This window comes from Neophocaena asiaeorientalis, unplaced genomic scaffold, assembly GCF_003031525.2.
Source record: "Neophocaena asiaeorientalis asiaeorientalis breed wild unplaced genomic scaffold, Neophocaena_asiaeorientalis_V1.1 scaffold152, whole genome shotgun sequence".
In the NCBI taxonomy this organism is placed as follows: domain Eukaryota; kingdom Metazoa; phylum Chordata; class Mammalia; order Artiodactyla; family Phocoenidae; genus Neophocaena; species Neophocaena asiaeorientalis.
The window spans coordinates 10,655,807-10,677,371 of NW_020185338.1; the positions used below are offsets into that span (position 1 = coordinate 10,655,807).

General features: G+C 37.3%; 1 protein-coding gene across 1 annotated transcript in view; it reads left to right on the top strand.

The window, feature by feature from the left end:
- The window catches only part of CEP128 (centrosomal protein 128), a 419,931-nt gene that overhangs the window by 54,275 nt on the left and 344,091 nt on the right, over nucleotides 1–21,565 (top strand). Inside the window, exon 8 of the mRNA XM_024736316.1 lies at nucleotides 8,385–8,501. Within this exon, the coding sequence (XP_024592084.1) occupies nucleotides 8,385–8,501 (117 nt within the window). The remainder of the gene's footprint in view (nucleotides 1–8,384; nucleotides 8,502–21,565) is intronic.

The window sequence follows — 21,565 nt, forward strand, 5'->3', positions numbered from 1 at the left end:
ATGCCTTAAAACAGATATTTAAAGTATTATTTCTTTCTATTTAAGTTATTTTCAGTGGAAGGATTGGTCTGAATTATCTAGTCTGTCATTTTTAGAAGTGAAACTCCCTGAATCTTTCTATATCTATCAGATTCCATTACTATGTTTGTGATTCTTAATGCACTTGTATGAGGCTTCTATTTCTTGCTACATAGGTATACAACTTGTGAGCATGCTTGTATCGAGGGAGTTGATCCAAACTCAGATATCTTCAATGTTCTGCTGAGATCCTTATAGATCTGACTAAGCCGTGGACATATCCAATGGTCATGCTGGTTTTTGACATTGTTAGATAGGTGGGATAGTTTGGGGAGTTTGAAATGCTAATTTGCATAATGCACATTACATTTTTTAAGCTTCACCTTTTGCCATTTTTACAAGAGAACCTGAGCTACTTCATTTATATTTCTTTCATATAGCAAGTAAAGTTAGCAAGTACTGTCTATATAGTCTAGAGTGTTAATGTGGGTCTAAAATATAACCACTGAGTTCAATCTTAGCAGCTGAATTCAGAGAAAGCCTGAGTTCTCTCATCATTCCTATGCATCAAAAATTATCCCACATCAGATAAAAGCTATGATTGCACAGCTATTCCATAGATGTCATACCTCACTAGTGCTCAGTTCTTTGGTGTAATTGGTTTATACAACTTGCTTGTTTACTCAACTGTCCAGTGGGCCTAGCTCATCAGGGCACATCTTTTTATGTTGTCAAAACCTGGAAAATCATACACACCTAACTGTGCACTTGGTTGAATTGTTCATCTGCTAGTTCCTCGCATCAAGTTGTGATGTTACACCTTGTTTTGTGCTTTCTGTAATTTGCTTTCAAAGTAGGGTTGTCTCATAACTGTACAGAGAGCATGTCAAACCTCACATGGGTATATGTAGTTCTGATTAAGAAACAATTGCCTAATGCAAAACTTAAAAATAATATTGTGGAATTTTAGAAGGTCTTCTGAAGGCCACATGGTGTTTACTTTCAACCTGTGCAAGGCTTAATATAGATATTGTGACTCACTTTTATTCCAACTGAAGTCAACATCTACATTTTATAACTGTTTGACATATTGTGTTGTATTTGTGAATTCATGATAGCATGTTGTCAGGGAAGATGCGGTTTTGTTGTTTGAGCATTAAACTTCTCAGAGGCTGCAGCTGTGTTCCCCCCTCCAGGTTTAAGTGTAAAATAAAATTACCAAAGTGAGGCACATTCACTGCGGCAAACTTTTAAATATTGTACAAATATATAAAGAAAAATGAATGACTGCTCCTATCTCCCACCAATTTCACTTCCTTTTGGTAACTCCTGTTAATCAGAATTATTGTGCATTATTCTGAGATTGCAATTGTTCATCATGCATTTTCTCAGTAACTAAAATACATCTTGAAAGTTTATAGAACACATTTTTCTTTGAGGGGCAAAAAGTATTCCTATCAAACACGCCAAGATTTAATTTGTTAATCCTTTGGGAGTCATAATTTTGTTTGTTCTTTTTTCAAACTGCCCATTGGAAGGGAGATATTATTTATAGCATGATGCTATGGCAAATATTTTCTGTTAACAATCGTGATAATAAACAATATTTTGTGCGCCTCATACCACAGGGGAAATTTTAGTCTATTAGTTGTCTAGGCTTTACCCGCTTGAGTGTGATATGAGTGCATATTAAGTTTGATTATTTATGGAAGAAAAAGACAATTTTATTTTGATTTCCGTAGGAGGGTCACTATTTAAATTAAAAATGTAAACGTGGATCCAGCTACTTCTGGAAGAGTTGATCATAAATTGACTCTAAAAACTTTCTCAACACTGTGTTTAGTCAGAGAGTTATTGCACAGATTACAACAGCAGGATAAGTAACAAATACCGGAATAAAGGTGGACTCTCAACCACTGCGCCACCAGGGAAGCCCTGGAATGTATTTTAAACCAGCAGATATTATTAAAGATCTGAGGAATCAACATATTGAAAAGCCAGAATACAATCCTATAAACAGAATGCTTTTGCTTTTGTTTCACCTCCTTTCATTAAATGCTAACGTTAAAGGTATTCTAATTTTTATTCTGTTATTTTGCTATTTTAATTAATTTAATTAATTTATTTAATAAATATATTTATTTATTTTTGGCTGCATTGGGTCTCCGTTGCTGCATGCAAGCTCTCTCCGGTTGTGGCGAGTGGGGACCACTCTTCCACCACGGTGCATGGGCCTCTCGTTGTGGAGCACTGGCTCTAGGCATGTGGCTTCAGTAGTTGCCGCACGTGGGCTCAGTAGTTGTGGCTTGTGGGCTGCAGAGCTCAGGCCCGGGCGCTGTAGCGCATGGGCTTAGTTGCTCTGCGGCATGTGGTATCTTCCCGGGCCAGAGCTTGCACCCATGTCCCCTGCATTGGGAGACGGATTCTCAACCACTGCGCCACCAGGGAAGTCCCTATTTTGCTATTTTTATAAGTAAATTTAGAGATTCAGGACTTTTTGATATCTTAGTAGTAAATTTGATTGATTGGTATGTACTCTGATAAAAATGAATTTTTTAGTATTGGGTGATGTTGTTAATATTTTTCCCTTAGGTCTTACAAATAGAAAGTAAATGTGAGGAGGCAATAATAAATGCAGTCCTAAAATAATTTTTATTATTGGGAATTATCTTATCATTCAAAAGTTGCAAATATATGCTGTGTCCTTAGGTACAAAGTCCATGCCATTCTGTTTAGAACTGTTTTTACTTGCTCTTGCTTTGGTCTTCCCTGTCTCAGGAAAGGGCATCACAATCCATCCAGTGGTCACCTAGGATTCACTCCACATCTTTTTCTACATACCACACTTCCAATCCATTATCAAATCTTGTCCTTTTTATTTCTGAAATCTTGCTCATTTCCATCTGTATCTGCTTAATACTTCTGTTCAGTCACTTTTTTTGAGTTCACTGCAGTAGACTGCATTGAACTTGGTCTCTTACCTCCTACAATTGCCCATATCTGTGCTGACAGTTACCAAGTGATTTTTACTTTTTATTTTTTTATGTTTTGGCTGCGCCACACAGACTTTGGGATTTTAGTTCCCTGACCAGGGATTGAACCTGGGCCCTCAGAAGTGGGAGCGCAGAGTCCTAACCACTGGCCTGCCAGGGAATTCCCCCAAGTGATTTTTAAAAATTGTCATCACAGTGAATTACCCCCATGCTTTTTAAAATCCTACCTGAGCTTTTTCTTTTTCAAATTCCTTAGCATAGCCTATACTGCCTGCATTATCTGGATTTTTCTATGTTCCTTGAATTTGCCAAACTCATTCCTACCTTACAGTCTTTGCACTGGCTTCACTTTTATTTCCCCAGTTTTTTGCATGGCTAGCTCTCTTTTGTCATTCAAGGCTCCTGTTGAATGTCGCTACCCTGAGAGAGGCCTCTCCTGCTCTCCCTTTTTTGTTATTTAATTGTTAGCAGTTAACCTAATAAACACACTGTTCTGTATATTGCCTTTTTCACTTAATGTATTTTTGAGATTTGAGATTGTTCCATATTAGCCTCTCATGAGCTTCCTAATTCCTTTTTTTTTAAATATTTAAAGCATTCTATTGAATGAATGTCCCAAAATTTATTTAACCAGTCTTATATTGATGGACATTTCGGTGGTTTAAATCTTTTCTTTTATACACAGCACTGCAATTATTGATCTTGTACATGTACCATTTTTCACATGGGAAAGTAAATTGGTAGAATAAATTTCTAGAAGTGGATTTACAGGGTTAAAGTCTATGTGCATTTGTAATTTGTTACATACTGCTCAATTTTATAATTAGTATTTTAAATGTCTTCTTTTTAATACTTTCATCTGAGAATTAGCATTTATCTTACTCTTTTCCAAAAAAGAATGAAAGGTGGCTTACCTTAAAATTATAATATGTGTGTTGAAGTTATGTTAGTTCTCATTGGCCCGTTGTATTGAGTTTCTTCTTTCCTTTAGTATCAGATCTGCATCTTCCTTCCCTTATCAGCCCTCTCCACACCCCTGGCAGTTTTATCTAGGTATGTGATTACTCAGGTAGAGATGACATGTCTCAGTTTTCCTGTGTGGCTAAGTCGTGACCATGTGACTAAGTGTGAGTAAAAGTGGTACATGCAACTTCTGGGTTGTCTCCTTGTAACAAAGCCACTTGTCTGGGACTTTCTTTCTCCTTATGTGGGTTGAAATGGGGATATAGCACTAACCCAGCTTAAACCAGACAGGTGAGGATAACTACCTAGGGGTGGTGGAACAAGAGATGGAAGGAACCTGGACCTCTGAATGACCTTAGGGAGCAGAGTGGCCTGCCAGCTTGTCCTGCTTTCTTCTGGGCTGTAAGATGAGAGAGCACTCATGTAATACTAATCTTATTTTAGCTGATGTATGTTTGATCTTTTTGAGAGAGCCTAGACTGTACCCTAACTGATACAGAATGTAATGTAGACATAGACGAGAAAGAATAGATAAAGAGAAAACTGGAGTTATAGAAATGTGTATTTTGGGTCTTTGGCTGTTGCTGACTTAGTTGGAGTTGGGTAAATCAGTGTATTAGCAGTAGGAAAAGGAAAATACTTTGAGCATATTGATCTGTCTGGATGATTGGGTCGATAGAGATACTTTAGATTATAATTCTACCACTGTTGAAATTCATAAAATACTTCCTGTGTTTATTCATTTTCAGTCATGCTAGTTTGTGTATCTGTTTTATTTTTCAATACTGACTAGCTATAGTGCCTATTCATTTTATTATAGTTTTCTTCAGGCTTGACTGAAACAGAGCAGGTAATGACTATTTTCCCATGTTCTGATGGTTGTATAAGGCAGTAGTTGTATTTGCTTAGCATTTTGCCTTCCACTAAGTGCTTCTCTTTGTCAGTTAAGATCAGCTTCAGCCGTAAATAACTGAAAACCCCAAATAATAGTGATTGGGAAAAAAAGACTAAGTTATTTCTCTCCTGTGGGAAAGTCTTAAGTAGGGAGTTCAGGGTTCCACGTGGTGTGTACTGATCTACAGTATGTAATAGTTTCAGGCTCTTCCTGTCATGCTCTTTTTGTTTTTCCTGCTGTTATGGTCTCAAATTTATGGTCGGAGATGGCAGCATCTGTGTACTAGGCAGCAAGACAGAGGAAGGAATGAGTATGACAGCAAAAAGCGCCTATGTGCTATCCTTTATGGATAATTTCTTGAAGTTGTCACAACACTTATGCATGTATCCCATTTACCAAACTTTAAGTCACATGGCCAGCTAGCAGCTGAAGAGGCCAGAAAATGTATTGATTATATTTTGTAGCCACCTGTCTAGTTAAAATTCCTTTACCATGGAAGAAATGGCGAGCTGTAATAGTTTGAAATGGAGAACCAAATTCTATGAAATGGATAGACATTTTGTGGAAGGAGTGGAGAATATATGTATTTTTTTCTTCATCAGACTCTTTATTTCTTGGGTGAGGATTTATTTGAAAACCAATTTAAAATTGCATTAGTCATCTATGGCTGCATAACAAATCTCCCCAAACTCAATGGCTTAAAACTTTTATTATTTCACAGTTTCTGTGGGTTAGGAATGCAGGCATGGCTTAGCTGGGTTGTTTGGCTCTGGGTCTCTCACAGGCTGCAGTCATCTCAAGCCTTGACTAGAATGGATCTGCTTCCTCGCTCATTCAGTTCCTTGTAGGTTAATGGACTGAAGCATCAAGCATCATGACCTGTTGGTCAGAGGCCTCTTTTGTTTCTTTACCACATGGTTTCTCCACAGAGCATCTCACAACATGGCAGCTTGCTTCATTGGAGCAAGCAAGTGAGAAGGCAAGAGAGAACATGCTAGCAGGATTGAAAGTTAGAATTTTTATAACCTAATCATGGAAGTAACATCTCATCACTGAGATGTTAATATTTAAAAATACATATTCATTGTTATCCCATTATCAACAGGGAATTATTTTAATCAATTACAGAGAACTATGCCTTTGCTAAAAATGAGGATGTAGATTTGTTGTCATGGAAAGTTGTCTGTGATCTGTGGAAAAAAAATATGGAAATATATATATATAAACTGAAAAAATCTATAAAATACTATGTATAACACCCAATTTTTGTTTAAAAATTTAAATGAAATTGATATGTGTTTGACTGGTCATACACATATGCATAGAAAAATTTCTGGAAGTATACAACAAAGTACTTAGCATTATTTTTTTCGCGCTAGGTGGTATTAGCAGATTTAAAAAGTTTTTTATTCTATATTTGTTGGTTTATTTTTAATTGTTGTGAAATACATATAACCTAAAATTTACCATCTTATCCATTTTTAAGTGTTCCGTTTAGTAGTGTTATGTACCGTCATGTGGTTCTGCAACCAAATACAGAACTCTTTTAATCTTACAAAACTGAAACTACACCCATTAAACAACTACCTATTCCCCCTTCCCCCAGCCTCTGGCAACTACCATTCTATTTTCTGTTTCTATGGATATGACTATTCTACATACCTGATATAAGTGGAATGATACAGTATTTGTCTTGTTGTGATTGGCTTATCTCACTTAGCATAAGGCCTTCAAGATTCATTCATGTTGTAGCAAGTGTAAGGATGTCTTCCTTTTTAAGGCTCGATAATATTCCATTGTATGTATAAACCACATTTGGTTTATCCATTTATCTGTCAATGGACACTTGAGTTGCTTCCGCATTTTGGCTATTGTGGATGATGCTGCTTTGAACATGGGTGTGCGCATATATCTCTTTGAGACCCTGATTTCAGTTCTTTTAGGCATATGCCTAGAAATGGAATTGCTGGATCATATGGTACCTTTGTTTTTATTTTTTAAGGAACTACCGCACTCTTCTCCATAGCGGCCGCCCACTTTTACAAACCACCACCAGTGCACCAGGGTTTCAGTTCCCCTGCAGCCTCCCCAGCACTTGTTTTCTGTTTTTTGTTAATAGCCATCCTAGTGTGCTTGAGGTGGTTCCCTGTTATTTATTTTTGATAAGTGTTGCTATTTTTATATTGAGTGAATGATAAAGATATTTCCATTTTGTAAAAATGGAATGAATTAACAACTTTTTATTTTTCAGTATTTATTTATAATGTTCTCTATAACAGCAGGTACTGCCTTTATTTCAGATGCAGTAATAAATTGTTGGGATATTAGGGTTGATTGTTAGGATAAATTAGAAGCTTGATGCTGAAGGCTATTTTGAAGTTTTAGTAAGGCACTGTGAATATCATAGTAAACATCTTAATTGTTTTTCAGCACTCGAAGTTGGAAACCCAAGACTTACCAGTCTTGGTAAATGTTAACTGCTAATTTTTTGATGGAATATTTTTGCTCAGCCTTTATTGACTAATTAAACTTATGTTTACCAATGTCTTTTTAAAAAACAACCTGACTTGAGGTGTAATTTACCATAAAATTAATCTGCTTTAAGTGTAAAATTCAGTGATTTTTTAGTGAAGTACTGGGTTGTGCAGCTATCACCATAATCCAGTTTAGAATATTCCTATTGCCCCAGTAAGATCCCTTGTGACCAGGACCTTTCTTGACTCTACAGAATTTATGGCAAAAGATTTCTTATAACAGGGCTGTATTTATTGCTTCTCTTCTATCTACTGTACCTCCTCTGTGAAATATACACAAATAGTCAAATAGTGTATATTTTATTTAGGGGACCGTATAGTGATGCTTCTGAAGTGTGTTTGCATTTGCACAACTTTTAGCAAGGAAGATCTTGCATCAGAGAGAAAATTCTTTCATGTTTATTTTAGAGAGTCCCAATTAAACACTTTGCAATTTGACTTTAGTTTTTGATCTTTTACAGCTGGTTTATTTTTAGCAGATCATAGTAGCAAAGATTGACAAGCCCTTTCAATTATTTGATGCATATAAATATCAAAACCTTCCTAGGCAGGTCACGCTCATAGATAATTAAAATGAAAAAGAACTAAATAGATAGAACAGTTTATCATTAATAGAGTAATAAATGCAGTTGTAGGCAAAATTGGTATTTTTCTTCTAACTCACCAGAGGGCACTATTTTCTAGTTTATTACTTTTAACTCTGATCTTTTGACATATTATATTCTACTTTGGAAAATTTAAGTCCTTTATTGGGATCCAGATTTGGATTAATTGGAGACTAATGACTGTTTACTGTTGCAACTTTCAGTCAATTTTTTTGTGACCTGTTTTATAATAGTGTCATTAAAAAAGGATTCTACAAATAAGCCAATCTTAAATGCTTTAGGCGATAGTGTATCTGGCGTAAAATATCTCTTCAGTTTTAGTCTTTTTTTTGCCTAACAGTTCTGTAATCTCACTTTTCTCTTTATTCATGTTAAGGTTTCAGATCGGGTAGAGCGACGGCTTCAAGAAATAGAAAGAGAGATGCGTACAGAAAGAGAGCTGGTGGAAAGACGGCAGGATCAACTGGGACTTATTTCTTTGCAGCTACAGGAGGTTTGTGAAAAATACCTTCTCGGAATGTAAATATTGAGTTTTGGTGGTTATTTAGCTATTGTTAAAATCGTTATAATTCTTTAGTTGTTGCATGTGAAAGTATAGTTCAGTCTGTAGAAGTATAGCATATTGGTTATAGTTCATTGTGTGAAGACAAGCCTACCTGGTTCAAACCCAGAGTCTACGCCTTACTGGCTGTGTGACCTTGGGCAAGTTCCTTCACTTCTAGGCCCATTTCCTCTGTGGAAAATGGAAATAATAATAGTATTTACTTGATCACATTGGTGCAGGGGTAAATAAGTTAATGTGGGTAAAGCACTTAACGTAGTGTCTAGCATGTGCTGAATACATGTTAACTGGAAGTATAATTATTTGGATTAATTTTCTTTGGTGTGAACTAGACCAGGGGTAAACAAACTGGCCTATGGGCTGAATCTGTTCCATTGCCGATTTTTGTAAATAAAGTTTTATTGAAACGCAGCCACTCCCATTCATTTTCAGTTTGTCTGTGGGTGCTTTTGGGACACACCGTTGGCAGAGTTGAGATGTTGTGAAAAAGACCATATGGCCCACAAAGCTTAAAATTATTGACTGGCCCTTTATAGAAAAAGTTTGCAGATCCCTGGCCTAGACTATCATCAAACCAATTCAAAACGGAGGTTACGTACACTTTAGGTAACCTGTTTATTTCGAAATTTTACACTTATGAAGAAGTTGAATAATTAGAACAAAGAATTTCTGTATATCCTTTACCTCGATTCCCCCGGTATTCATATTTTACCAGACTTGCTTTATTGTTTTATATATGTATCTCCATATATATCTAAAAATTTTTTTGAGCTAGTTGCTGACATGATGTAAATACTTTTAAATCTAAATAATACGGTGTGTACATTCTCTTCTGTAGTCACAGGAAATTAACATTGGGTCAATACTATGATTTAACCTATAGGTTTTTAAAAAATTTTTTATTTTACATCTTTATTGGAGTATAATTGCTTTACAATGTTGTGTTAGTTTCTGCTGTGCAACAGGGTGAATCAACTATATGTATACATATATCTCCATATCCCCTCCCTCTTGAGTCTCCCCCCCACCCTCCCTATCCCACCACTCTAGGTGGTCACAAAGCACAGAGCGGATCTCCCTGTGCTATGTGGCTGATTCCCGTTAGCTATCTGTTTTACATTTGGTAGTGTATATATGTCAATGCAACTCTCTCACTTCATCCCATCTTACCCTTCCGCCTCCCCATATCCTCAAGTCCATTCTGTACGTCTGCGTCTTTATTCCTGTCCTACCCCTAGGTTCATCAGAACCCTTCTTTTTCTTCTCTTTTTTAGTTTCCACATATATGTGTTAGCATATGGTATTTGTTTTTCTCTTTCTGACTTACTTCACTCTGTATGAGAGACTCTATGTCCATCCACCTCACTACAAATAACTCAATTTTGTTTCTTTTTATGGCTGAGTAATATTCCATTGTATATATGTGCCATATCTTTATTCATTCATCTGTCGATGGACACTTGGGTTGCTTCCATGTCTTGGCTATTGTAAATAGTGCTGCCATAAACATTGTGGTACATGTCTCTTTTTGAATTATGGTTTTTTCAGGGTATATGCCCAGTAGTGGGATTGCTGGGTCACATGATAGTTCTATTTTAAGTTTTTTAAGGAACCTCCATACTACTCTCCATAGTGGCTGTATCAACTTACATTCCCACCAACAGTGCAAGAGGGTTTGCTTTCTTCCACACCCTCTCCAGGATTTACTGTTTGTAGATTTTTTGATGATGGCCATTCTTACTGTTGTGAGGTGATACCTCATTGTGGTTTTGATGTGCATTTCTCTAATGATTAGTGATGTTGAACATCCTTTCATGTGTTTGTTGGCAATCTGTATATCTTCTTTGGAGAAATGTCAGTTTAGGTCTTCTGCCCATTTTTGGATTGGGTTGTTTGTTTTTTTGATCTTGAGCTGCATGAGCTGCTTGTAAATTTTGGAGAATAATCCTTTGTCAGTTGCTTCGTTTGCAAATGTTTCTCCCATTCTGAGCGTTGTGTTTTTGTCTTGTTTATGGTTTCCTTTGCTGTGCAGAAGCTTGTAAGTTTCACTAGGTCCCATTTGTTTATTTATTTTTTTCCATTTGCCTAAGAGGTGGGTCAAAAAGGATCTTGCTGTGATTTATGTCATAGAGTGTTCTGCCTATGTTTTCCTCTAAGAATTTTATGCTATCTAGCCTTATATTTAGGTCTTTAAGCCCTTTTGAGCTTATTTTTGTGTGTGGTCTTAGGACGTGTTCTAATTTCATTCTTTTACATATAGCTGCCCAGTTTTCCCAGCAGCACTTATTGAAGAGGCTGTCTTTTCTACATTGTATATTCTTGCCTCCTTTATCAAAGATAAGGTGGCCATATGTGTGTGGGTTTATCTCTGGGCTTTCTATCCTATTCCATTGATCTATATTTCTGTTTTTGTGCCAGTACCATACTGTCTTGATTACTGTATCTTTGTAGTATAGTCTGAAGTCTGGAAGCCTGATTCCTCCAGCTCCTTTTTTCTTTCTCAAGATTGCTTTGACTATTCGGGGTCTTTTGTGTTTGCATACAAGTTGTGAAATTGTTTGTTCTAGTTCTGTGAAAACTGCCAGTGGTAGTTTGATAGGGATTGCATTGAATCTGTAGAGTGCTTTGGGTAGTATAGTCATTTTCACAATGTTGATTCTTCCAGTTCAAGAACATGGTATATCTCTCCATCTGTTGTATCATCTTTAATTTCTTTCATCAGTGTCTTAAAGTTTTCTGCATACAGGTCTTTTGTCTCCTTAGGTAGGTTTATTCCTAGGTATTTTATTCTTCTTGTTGCAGTGGTAAATGGGAGTATTTCCTTAATTTCTCTTTCATATTTTTAATCATTAGTGTATAGGACTGCCAGAGATTTCTGTGCATTAATTTTGTATCCTGCTACTTTACCAAATTCATTGATTAGCTCTAGTAGTTTTCTGGTAGCATCTTTAGGATTCTCTATGTATAGTATCATGTCATCTGCAAACAGTGACAGTTTTACTTCTTCTTTTCCCATTTGGATTCCTTTTATTTCTTTTTTCTTCTCTGACTGCTGTGGCTAAAACTTCTAAAACGATGCTGAATAATAGTGGTAAGAGTGAGCAACCATGTCTTGTTTCTGATCTTAAAGGAAATGGTTTCAGTTTTTCACCATTGAGAACGATGTTGGCTGTGGGTTTGTCATATATGGCCTTTATTATGTTGAGGTAAGTTCCCTCTATGCCTACTTTCTGGAGCGTTTTTATCATAAATGGGTGTTGAATTTTGTCAAGCTTTTTCTGCATCTATTGAGATGATCATATGGTTTTTCTCCTTCGGTTTGTTAATATGGTTTATCACATTGATTGATTTGCCTATATTGAAGAATCTTTGCATTCCTTGGATAAACCCCACTTGATCATGGTGTATGATCCTTTTAATGTGCTGTTGGATTCTATTAGCTAGTATTTTGTTGAGGATTTTTTCATCGATATTCATCAGTGATATTGGTCTGTAGTTTTCTTTTTTTGTGAGGTCTTTGTCTGATTTTGGTTTCAGGGTGATGGTGGCCTCGTAGAATGAGTTTGGGAGTGTTCCTCCCTCTGCTATATTTTGGAAGAGTTTGAGAAGGATGGGTGTTAGCTCTTCTCTAAATGTTTGTTAGAATTCACTTGTGAAGCCATCTGGTCCTGGGCTTTTGTTTGTTGGAAGAGTTTTAATCACAGTTTCAATTTCAGTGCTTGATTGGTCTGTTTATATTTTCTCTTTCTTTGTGGTTCAGTCTCGGAAGCTTGTGCTTTTCTAAGAAGTGGTCCATTCCTTCCAGGTTGTCCATTTTATTGGCATAGAGTTGCTTGTAGTAATCTCTCACGATCCTTTGTATTTCTGCAGTGTCAGTTGTTTCTTCTCCTTTTTCATTTCTAATTCTGTTGATTTGAGTCTTCTCCCTTTTTTTCTTGATGAGTCTGGCTAATGGTTATCAATTTTGTTTATCTTCTCAAAAAACCAGCTTTTAGTTTTATTGATCTTTGCTATTGTTTCCTTCATTTCTTTTTCATTTATTTCTGATCTGATCGTTCTGATTTCTTTCCTTCTGCTAATTTTGGGGTTTTTTTGTTCTCTCTCTAATTGCTTTAGGTATAAGTTTAGGTTGTTTATTTGAGATTTTTCTTGTTTTTGTTTGGTGGGTTTTTACCTTGCTCCTCCTTCTCCTATGTGTTTCTCTGTCTTCTCAGTTTGCTTAGCTTAGTGTGTTTTGTGTCTCCTCTTCTCAGTCTACAGGTTCATAGTTCCCGTTGTTATTGGTGTCTGCCCCCAGTGGCTAAGGTTGGTTCAGGGGCTTGTGTAGGCTTCCTGGTGGAGGGGACTGGTGCCTGTGTTCTGCTGGGTTGGGCTCGATCTTGTCTTTCTGGTGGGTGGGACCACATCCGGTGGTGTGTTTTGGGGTGTCTGTGAACTTGGTATGATTTTAGGCAGACTCTCTGCTAATGGGTGGGGTTGTGCTCCTATCTTGCTAGTTGTTTGGCATGGAGTGTCCAGCACTGGAGCTTGCTGGCTCTTGAGTAGAGCTGGGTCTTAGCATTGAGATGGAGATCTCTGGGAGAGCTCTTGCCGATTGATATTATGTGGGGTCTGGAGGTCTCTCGTGGTCCAGTGTCCTTAACTTGGCTCTCCCACCTCAGAGGCTCAGGCCTGACAGCAGTTTGGAGCACCAAGACCCTGTCTACCACATGGCTCAGAAGAAGAGGGAGAAAAACAGAAAGAAAAAATAAAATAATTAAAAAAAATAAAATAATTAAAGTAAAATAATTATTAACATAAAAAATTAAGAAGTAAAGAAAGAAGAAGAGAGCAACCAAACCAATAAACAAATCCACCAATGATATCAAGTGCTAAAAACTATACTAAGACAAACATAAAATCAGAAAAAGGCAGTCACAGACAGCAGACCCCAAGTCTACAGTTGCTCCCAAAGTCCACTGCCTCACTTTGGGGATGACTCGTTGTCTATTCAGGTATTCCACAGATGCAGGGTACATCAAGTTGACTCTGGGGATTTAATCCACTGCTCCTGAGGCTTCACGGAGTAATTTCCCTTTCTCTTCTTTGTTTGCACAGCTCCTGGGGTTCAGCTTCGGTTTTGGCCTCACCTCTGTGTGTAGGTTGCCTAAGGGTGTCTGTTCCCTGCCCACACAGGAGGGGATTAAAGTAGCAGCTGATTAGGGGCCTCTGGCTCACTTAGGCCGGGAGGAGGGAGGGGTATGGAATGCGGGGCGAGCCTGTGGCGGCAGAGGCTGGCATGACATTGCAGCAGCCTGGGGCATGCTGTGTGTTCTCCCAGGGAAGTTGTCCCTGGATCACGGAGCACTGGCAGTGGCGGGCTGCATAGGCTCCAAGGAGGAGGGATGTGGTTAGTGACCTGTGCTTGCACACAGGATTCGTGGTGGCTGCAGCAGCAGTGTTAGCATTTCATGCCCATCTCTGGTGTCCGCACTGATAGCTGCGGCTCGTGCCTGTCTCCGAAGATTTTTTAGGCGGTGCTCTGAATCCCCTTTCCTCTCGCGCCCCGAAACGATGGTCTCTTGACTCTTAGACCGTTCCAGACTTTTTCCTGGACTCCCTCTCGGCTAGTTGTGGCACACTAGCCCCCTTCAGGCTGTGTTTATGCAGCCAACCCCAGTCCTCTCCTTGCTCTCTGACCTCTGAAGCCCGAGCCTCAGCTCCTAACCCCCACCCGCCCCGGCGGGTGAACAGACAAGCCTCGGGCTGGTGGGTGCTTGTTGGCACCAAACCTCTGTGCGGGAATCTCTCTGCTTTGCCCTTTGCTCCCCTGTTGCTGCGCTCTCCCCTGTGGCTCCAAAGCTTCCCCGCCCACCCCCTGTCTCTGCCAGTGAAGGGGCTTCCTCATGTGTGGAAACCTTTCTTCCTTCACAGCTTCCTCCCACTGGTGCAGGTCCCATCCCTATTCTTTTGTCACTGTTTTTCCTTTTGCCCTACCCAGGTATGTGGGGAGTTTCTTACCTTTTGGGAAGTCTGAGGTCTTCTGCCAGTGTTCAGTAGAAGTTGTTCCACATGTAGATGTACTTTTGATGTATTTTGGGGGAGGAAGGTGATCTCCATGTCTTACTCCTCCACCATCTTGAAGCACCCTCCAACCTATAGGTTTCATTCTAATTTTGCCACTTAAAGTTCTTTTCTGGTCCAAGATACAATACAGGATTACATATAGCATTTGACCATCATGTCTCTTTAGTCTCCTTTAATCTGGAACAGGTTTTCAGTTTTTCTTTGTCATTTATGACCTTGACAATTTTGCAGAGTACTAGCCAGTTATTTTGTAGAATGTCTTTTGTTTTAGGTTTGTTGATTTTTTTCCTCATGACTAGATTAGGTTATAGGCTTTTGGCAGGAAACCCAGAGAATTGTTGCGTTTTTCCCAGGATATCATATCAGGGGGCATGTAGTGTTGATTTGTCCCAATACTGGTAAAAACTGAACATTGGTTAAGGTGTTGCTTGCCAGGCTTCTCTACTGTGAAGTTACTATATTATGCCTTTTAAATTATTTGTCTTATGGGGAGGCTCTTTAAAACTTGAAAATTGCTTATTTCTCATCAAATTTTCACCTGCAAATTTTAGCAGCTATTGATGATTCTTTTGTGAAAGTTACTGCTATAGGTGATACTAAACAGTGATTTAAAAAATATTCTGTCATTCCTTTCACATTTATTAGTTGGATTCCTACTCTCAGGAAGGGCTTGTCTTTTTCTCCACTCACTCATTCATTCATTCATTCATTATTATTGGTATAGGTTTGTGAATTCTCATTATATTGTTTATGTTTTATAACTGTCCTAGAAAACTTGTGATTCCTTTTAAATGTTTCTTAGATTTATAAAGTGTAAAAAATTAGAAACAGCAAGAAAACCAAAAGATTTAAAAACAAAATGAACGTTTTTTTCTTTTACAAAGTGGTTTTCTCTAAAAGTGATATTCTACAGATGCACTTATGTGTGCTTGAAGATCATTAACCCTTTTAAATTGACAGATTAAAATTTTTTTTAAGTATTAGGAGACATGCCAGTTGAAAATTAGGAACAAAAATTGCAAACCTGAAATTGTAATGTAAGCTGACAGAAAACAAAAGCAGATCTTTCTAAAATTCCATTTCACAAAAGGAAGCATACCCTTGTTAGTTGGTAATTACTTTGAAGAGGATACTTTGTTGAATAATTAGATACAGCATGTGGGTAGCCTTTTTTTTAAACCTTGATTTTTATACATTTGTTCTCAAAGCACATTGCATCTGGTGAGCATAAGAATAGTACTGAAATGACAATTGTTCTTTTTTGCGAGAGAGAATTAGAGAAGTTTTCCATGCTTATATTCTATTCTCTTTGCAGAATGCACAAAATTACAAAGAAAGAGGGAGAGGAAGATTGCTTCCCACCCCTATTCTTGAGAAACCAGAGCCTGAATATTTGCATTGTAATTGTCAATTTGACTAAAAGCTTGAGCAATGATTTGGAATTCCATCTCTGACAGTACAATAGAGGATCACTATTGATAAGAAATGTTTAATTTCATATTTTGTCACTTTAATATAAGTGGTGACCTATATGCTTTTAATAGGTGGTTTTGGATTAAACAGTGCAATGGAAACTGGAAAGGATTAATTTAGCCTGATGCGTTTTCTTACTCACAAGTTAAGTGGCTTAGACTATTCTGGAAGGGTCACGTTTAAGGAGAGAAAATACTTTGCTTTCTTTTTGTTATTAAAAAATACTTATGGCTATATCTATACTGTATGATAATAGTAATTTATATATTTTGTTTCTGGCTATGGTGAAAAATTGAATCTGTAGGTGAGTAAGTAGACCTGGACTTTTAGCCACTATGTTCTCCTGCCTCCCTAAAATGTATAATTCAGTGTTAGTGAAAATTATGACATTCAAAAGTCATAATCTCGTAATTAGCAGTAATCATTAAAAATTCCAGAATGTTGGAGATTTCTAGGTGTAATGTATTATAGGGTGTCAATCTGTGGTTTTGGCTAATAAAACTTGCTTCTTTTTAGTGATCTAATGAGGTTCTTAGGTCCTTGGAGCTTTATCTGTTCCCATTTAATGAAAATCACAGTATTAGTCATTGGAAATTGGTTGAGGGAAAGCCACTCTCCTTTTCTTGTTTAGAATTTTTAAAGAATTGTTCACTCTTTTCTGTTCCTTTTTTTCTTCTCCTTCTTTTCTTTCTTCCTGGTCTAAGCAAAAGGGCTAAGCACATGCTCTGGAATCCACTTCCCTTGGTGAAGCTCAACTACTTATGTGCTACTGCTGGCACATGAATGTCAGATTTTCTTAACTTGGTGCGGGCCTTCCCTGGCCTTCAGAACTCATATATCACATTTTAAACAACATTGTTTTCATTTCTCAGTAGAGGTCTCTTTAGAGAGATGAATGTTTTATTAGTTGTGCAATAATATTCTTTTCACATACCTTTTAAAAAATCTCTATATATTTTTAACTAAGGTATAGTTGATTTACAATGTTCTGTTAGTTTCTGGTGTACAGCAAAGTGATTCAGTTATATATATATATATATATATATATATATGTGTATGTATTTTTTCCAGATTATTTTCCATTATAGGTTATTGCAAGATATTGAATATAGTTCCCTGTGCTATACAGCAGGACTTTGTTATTTATCTATTTTGTATATAGTACTGTGTATCTGTTAATTCGAAACTCCTAATTTATCCGTCCTCTGCCCCCTTTCCCCTTTGGTAACCATAAGTTTGTTTTCTATGTCTGTGAGTCTATTTCTGTTTTGTAAATTCATTTGTATCATTTTTCTTTTTTAGATTCCACATATAAGTGATATCAGGTGATATTTGTCTTTCTCAGACTTACTTCACTTAGTATGATAATCTTTAGTTCCATCAATTTTGCTGCAAATGGCATTATTTCATTCTTCTTTATGGTTGAGTAATATTCCATTGTATATATGTACCACATCTTCTTTATCCATTTCTCTATTGATGGACATTTAGGTTGCTTCCATCTCTTGGCTATTGTGAATAATGCTGCTTTGAACACCGGGGTGCATGTATTTTTTCAAATTAGAGTTTTTGTCTTTTCCAGATATATGGAAAGAGTGGCATTGCTGGACCATATGGTAATGCTACTTTTAGTTTTTTAAGGAACCTCCATACTGTTCTTCATAGTGGCGGTACCAATTTACATTCCCACCAACAATGTAGGAGAAATGTTCCCTTTTCTCCACATTCTATCCAGCATTTATTATTTGTAGACTTTTTGATGATGGCCATTCTGACCGGGATGAGGTGATATCTCATTGTAGTTTTTTAAGACCAGGGCACGAACCTGTATCCCCTGCATCGGCAGACAGACTCTCAACGACTGCGCCACCAGGGAGTCCCTCGTTGTAGTTTTGATTTGCGTTTCTCTAATAATTAGTGTTGTTGAGCATCTTTTCATGTGTCTATAGGTGATCTGTTTGTCTTCCTTGGAGAAATGTCTCTTTAGGGCTTCTGCCCAGTTTTTGATTGGGTTGTTTGTTTTTTGGATATTGAGCTGTATGAGCAGTTTGTATATTTTGGAAAATAATCCCCTTTCGGTCGCATCCTTTGCAAATATTTTCTCCCATTCCATAGGTTATATTTTTGTTTTGTTTATGGTTTCCTTTGTTGTGCAAAAGCTTTTAAGTTTAATTAGGTCCCATTAGTTTATTTTTGCTTTTATTTCCATTACTCTAGGAGGCAGATCCAAAAAAATATTGCTGTGATTTATGTGAAAGAGTGTACTGCCTAAGTTTTCCTGTAGGAATTTTAGAGTATCTGTTCCTATTGGGTTGACCAAACAGTTCCTTTGGTTTTTAAAGTAAAAATGAAAGACACATTTTTCATTTTCACCAAGAACTTTATTGAACAACGGATTCACCATTTTGTTCCGCTACCTTCTGCCATTTTTTCATGCAGCTTCATAATTCCATCTTCCTAAAACGTTTTATCTTTTTGAGCAAAGAACTGTTCCAGGTGCCTTTTACAGTCTTCCAGAAAATTGGCATTTTTTCCATTAAGAGAATTCTGTAAAGACCGAAATAAATGGCAATCTGAAGGTGCAATGTCTGGTGAATACGGCAGATGAATCAGAACTTCCCAGCCAAGCTGTAACAGTTTTTGCCTGGTCATCAAAGAAACATGTTGTCTTGCGGTATCCTGATGGAAGATTATGCGTTTTCTGTTGACTAATTCCAGACGCTTTTCGTCGAGTGCTGCTTTCCGTTGGTCTAATTGGGAGCAGTACTTTTTGGAATTAATCGTTTGGTTTTCCGGAAAAAGCTCATAATAGAGGACTCCCTTCCATTCCCACCATGTACACAACTTCACCTTCTTTGGATGAAGACCGGCCTTTGGTGTGGCTGGTGGTGGTTCATTTCACTTGCCCCACCATCTCTTCCGTTCCACATTGTTGTACAGTATCCACTTTTCATTGCCCATCACAATTTGTTTTAAAAACAGAACATTTTCATTATGTTTAAGTAGAGAATCGCATGGGGAAATATGATCAAGAAGGTTTTTTTTGCTTAGCTTATGTGGAACCCAAACATCAAAGCGATTAACATAACCAAGCTGGTGCAAATGATTTTCAACGCTTGATTTGGATATTTTGAGTATGTGAGCTGTCTCCCATGTGGTGTAACGTTGATTGTTCTCTATAAATGTCTCTATTTGATCGTTATCAACTTCAACTGGTCTACCCGACCCTGGAGCATTGACCAGTGAGAAATCTCCAGCACGAAACTTCGCAAACCACTTTGGACATGTTCACTTAGTCACAGTGCCTTGTCCATACACTGTACAAATCTTTTTCTGTGTTTCAGTTGCATTTTTACCTTTCTTAAAATAATAAATCATAATAGGCTGAAAACATTGTTTTTTTTCTTCCATCTTCAATATTAAAATGGCTACACAAAAATTCACCAGTTTTGGTAAGTTTGTTTTAAAATGCACACTGATATGACAGCTGTCACAATACAGTCTAACAAAATTGTTTCGAATGAAGTTAAAGACAACTAAGTGCTACTGGAGCCATCTTATGGAAAAAAACAAGTGCACTTTTTGGTCAACCCAATACATTTAGGTCTTTAATCCATTTTGAGTTTATTTTTGTGTATGGTGTTAGAGAATGTTCAAATTTCATTCTTTTACAGGTAGCTGTCCAATTTTCCCAGCACCACTCATACAGCTCTTTTAAATTTTGAATGGTTGTTCTCTGAACTTTTACTAATTGCATTCAAATATTAAGCCTGTAACCATCAGTCTTTCCTTGTTGAACCAGTGTGAAAACAATAAAGTGTTTGTTTAACATTAGAGTACATTTATCGTATTACAAATTCCTTTTGATCAGACACTTGATAGTAAGGTAACTTTGATTAGTTAAATTTAGCGGCATGAGGTAGGAACGGACATGAAAGAGGTATTTATTAGATGGTAAGCCCAAATCAGAACTCTTTTACAGGTACAGAATTTACGTAAATCTTAGATAACATTTCTAACTCTTGACTATGGCACCTTGGGAATTCCTGACTTGTTTTTCTTATTAGCTGTTTCTTATAAATTAAATGTTATTTGTTCAATTGAATTCCATAAAATGAAAAACATGAGATAAATACTGGGTGTATATTTGTATATGTTTTTCAGAGCATTTTGTAGCATATTAAAATACTAGTTCCCTGATCTTCCCCCACCAAGAATATTCCATGCTTGCATATAACCTAAAGTGAATCAGGTTCCTTAAGGTTTAAAACTGTTTCATGGAGAATGGGGCAGGCAAGGCATGGAATCTTAATAGAAGATAGTGAAGTCTAAGTGAGGAATTCAGTGTAATGTGGGAGCTAGGCTCAGTGGTTTTCAGTCTGTGCTCTGATAGAAAACCAGATTATGTGAGTCTCGTCAATAAAATAAGGCCATATACAGAAAAATTAATTGGTAGATTTATTTCCCCCAGTATTTTCCTTCATCTTTTGGCATCTATATCAATTGTGAGAAACCTAATGAACAAACAGCTATTCGTTCCTTCCCAGAAATGTCATTGTGGCTCCAGAGATGCTGACTGATATGGCTACTTCAACTAAGAAAAGCCTTGGGTACTGTTTATTAATGTATTTAGTTTGGACTCATTAAGGGAGAAGCTTCCACTGAAGCCAAGAATGTGTTCCTAATGTCCTCTTAATAGCTTTACCATCTCCCTTGAGACTTCTGAGCCAGTTCAGAGGAGATCCTAGTCCGCTAAATGTTTTAACATGGCCTCCTTAACCCTTTCTCCCGCTCTTCCTTTAGAGACTCCCCTACTTGATTTGGAATTATGGAGGCCTTTCTGAGTCTGCTAGATTTTAGACTCCCTTCACTTACCTTTCCAAGGATGAATTGCAAAACTTTTGTAGGTATGCCCCACATTTTCACATATTTACTTCATAGTATAAGCTTCCCTTTCCCGATTGATATTATTAGATACTTTTTTTTAAGTGCACATTAAATCATCCTCACATTGAACATACCAATAGCCTCCCTGGATGTTGAGAAAAAACAGTGGAATTTACAAGTAAAGGAGAGTTTAAAAGTAAAACACAAGTTCTGAGGAAAGCACAAGGAAAGCTCGGAGGAGGCACCTCAGTTTTGCAATTGTTGGGATATGAGCTGTAGAATTCAGTCCTTTGTCAGGCTTAGGTGACCAGGTGGAGTATAATAGGCAGAGAGTGACCCAGGCAGGGTGACACACAGGGCCCCAGACTAACAAGGGGCTGAAAGCACTGAATATCACACCAGAAAAACCACGTATGTACTACTCTGTAGGAGAACGTGCGTAGCAAGGGAAAATTCAAAAACTTATGCTCTAGTGTTCGTTCTTTAGGGGGTGAAACTGTGTAGAAGAAATTGGCCTTATTTTGAGTCACGATTTTTATTCTTTTAATGAACCTTAATCCCATTGACTA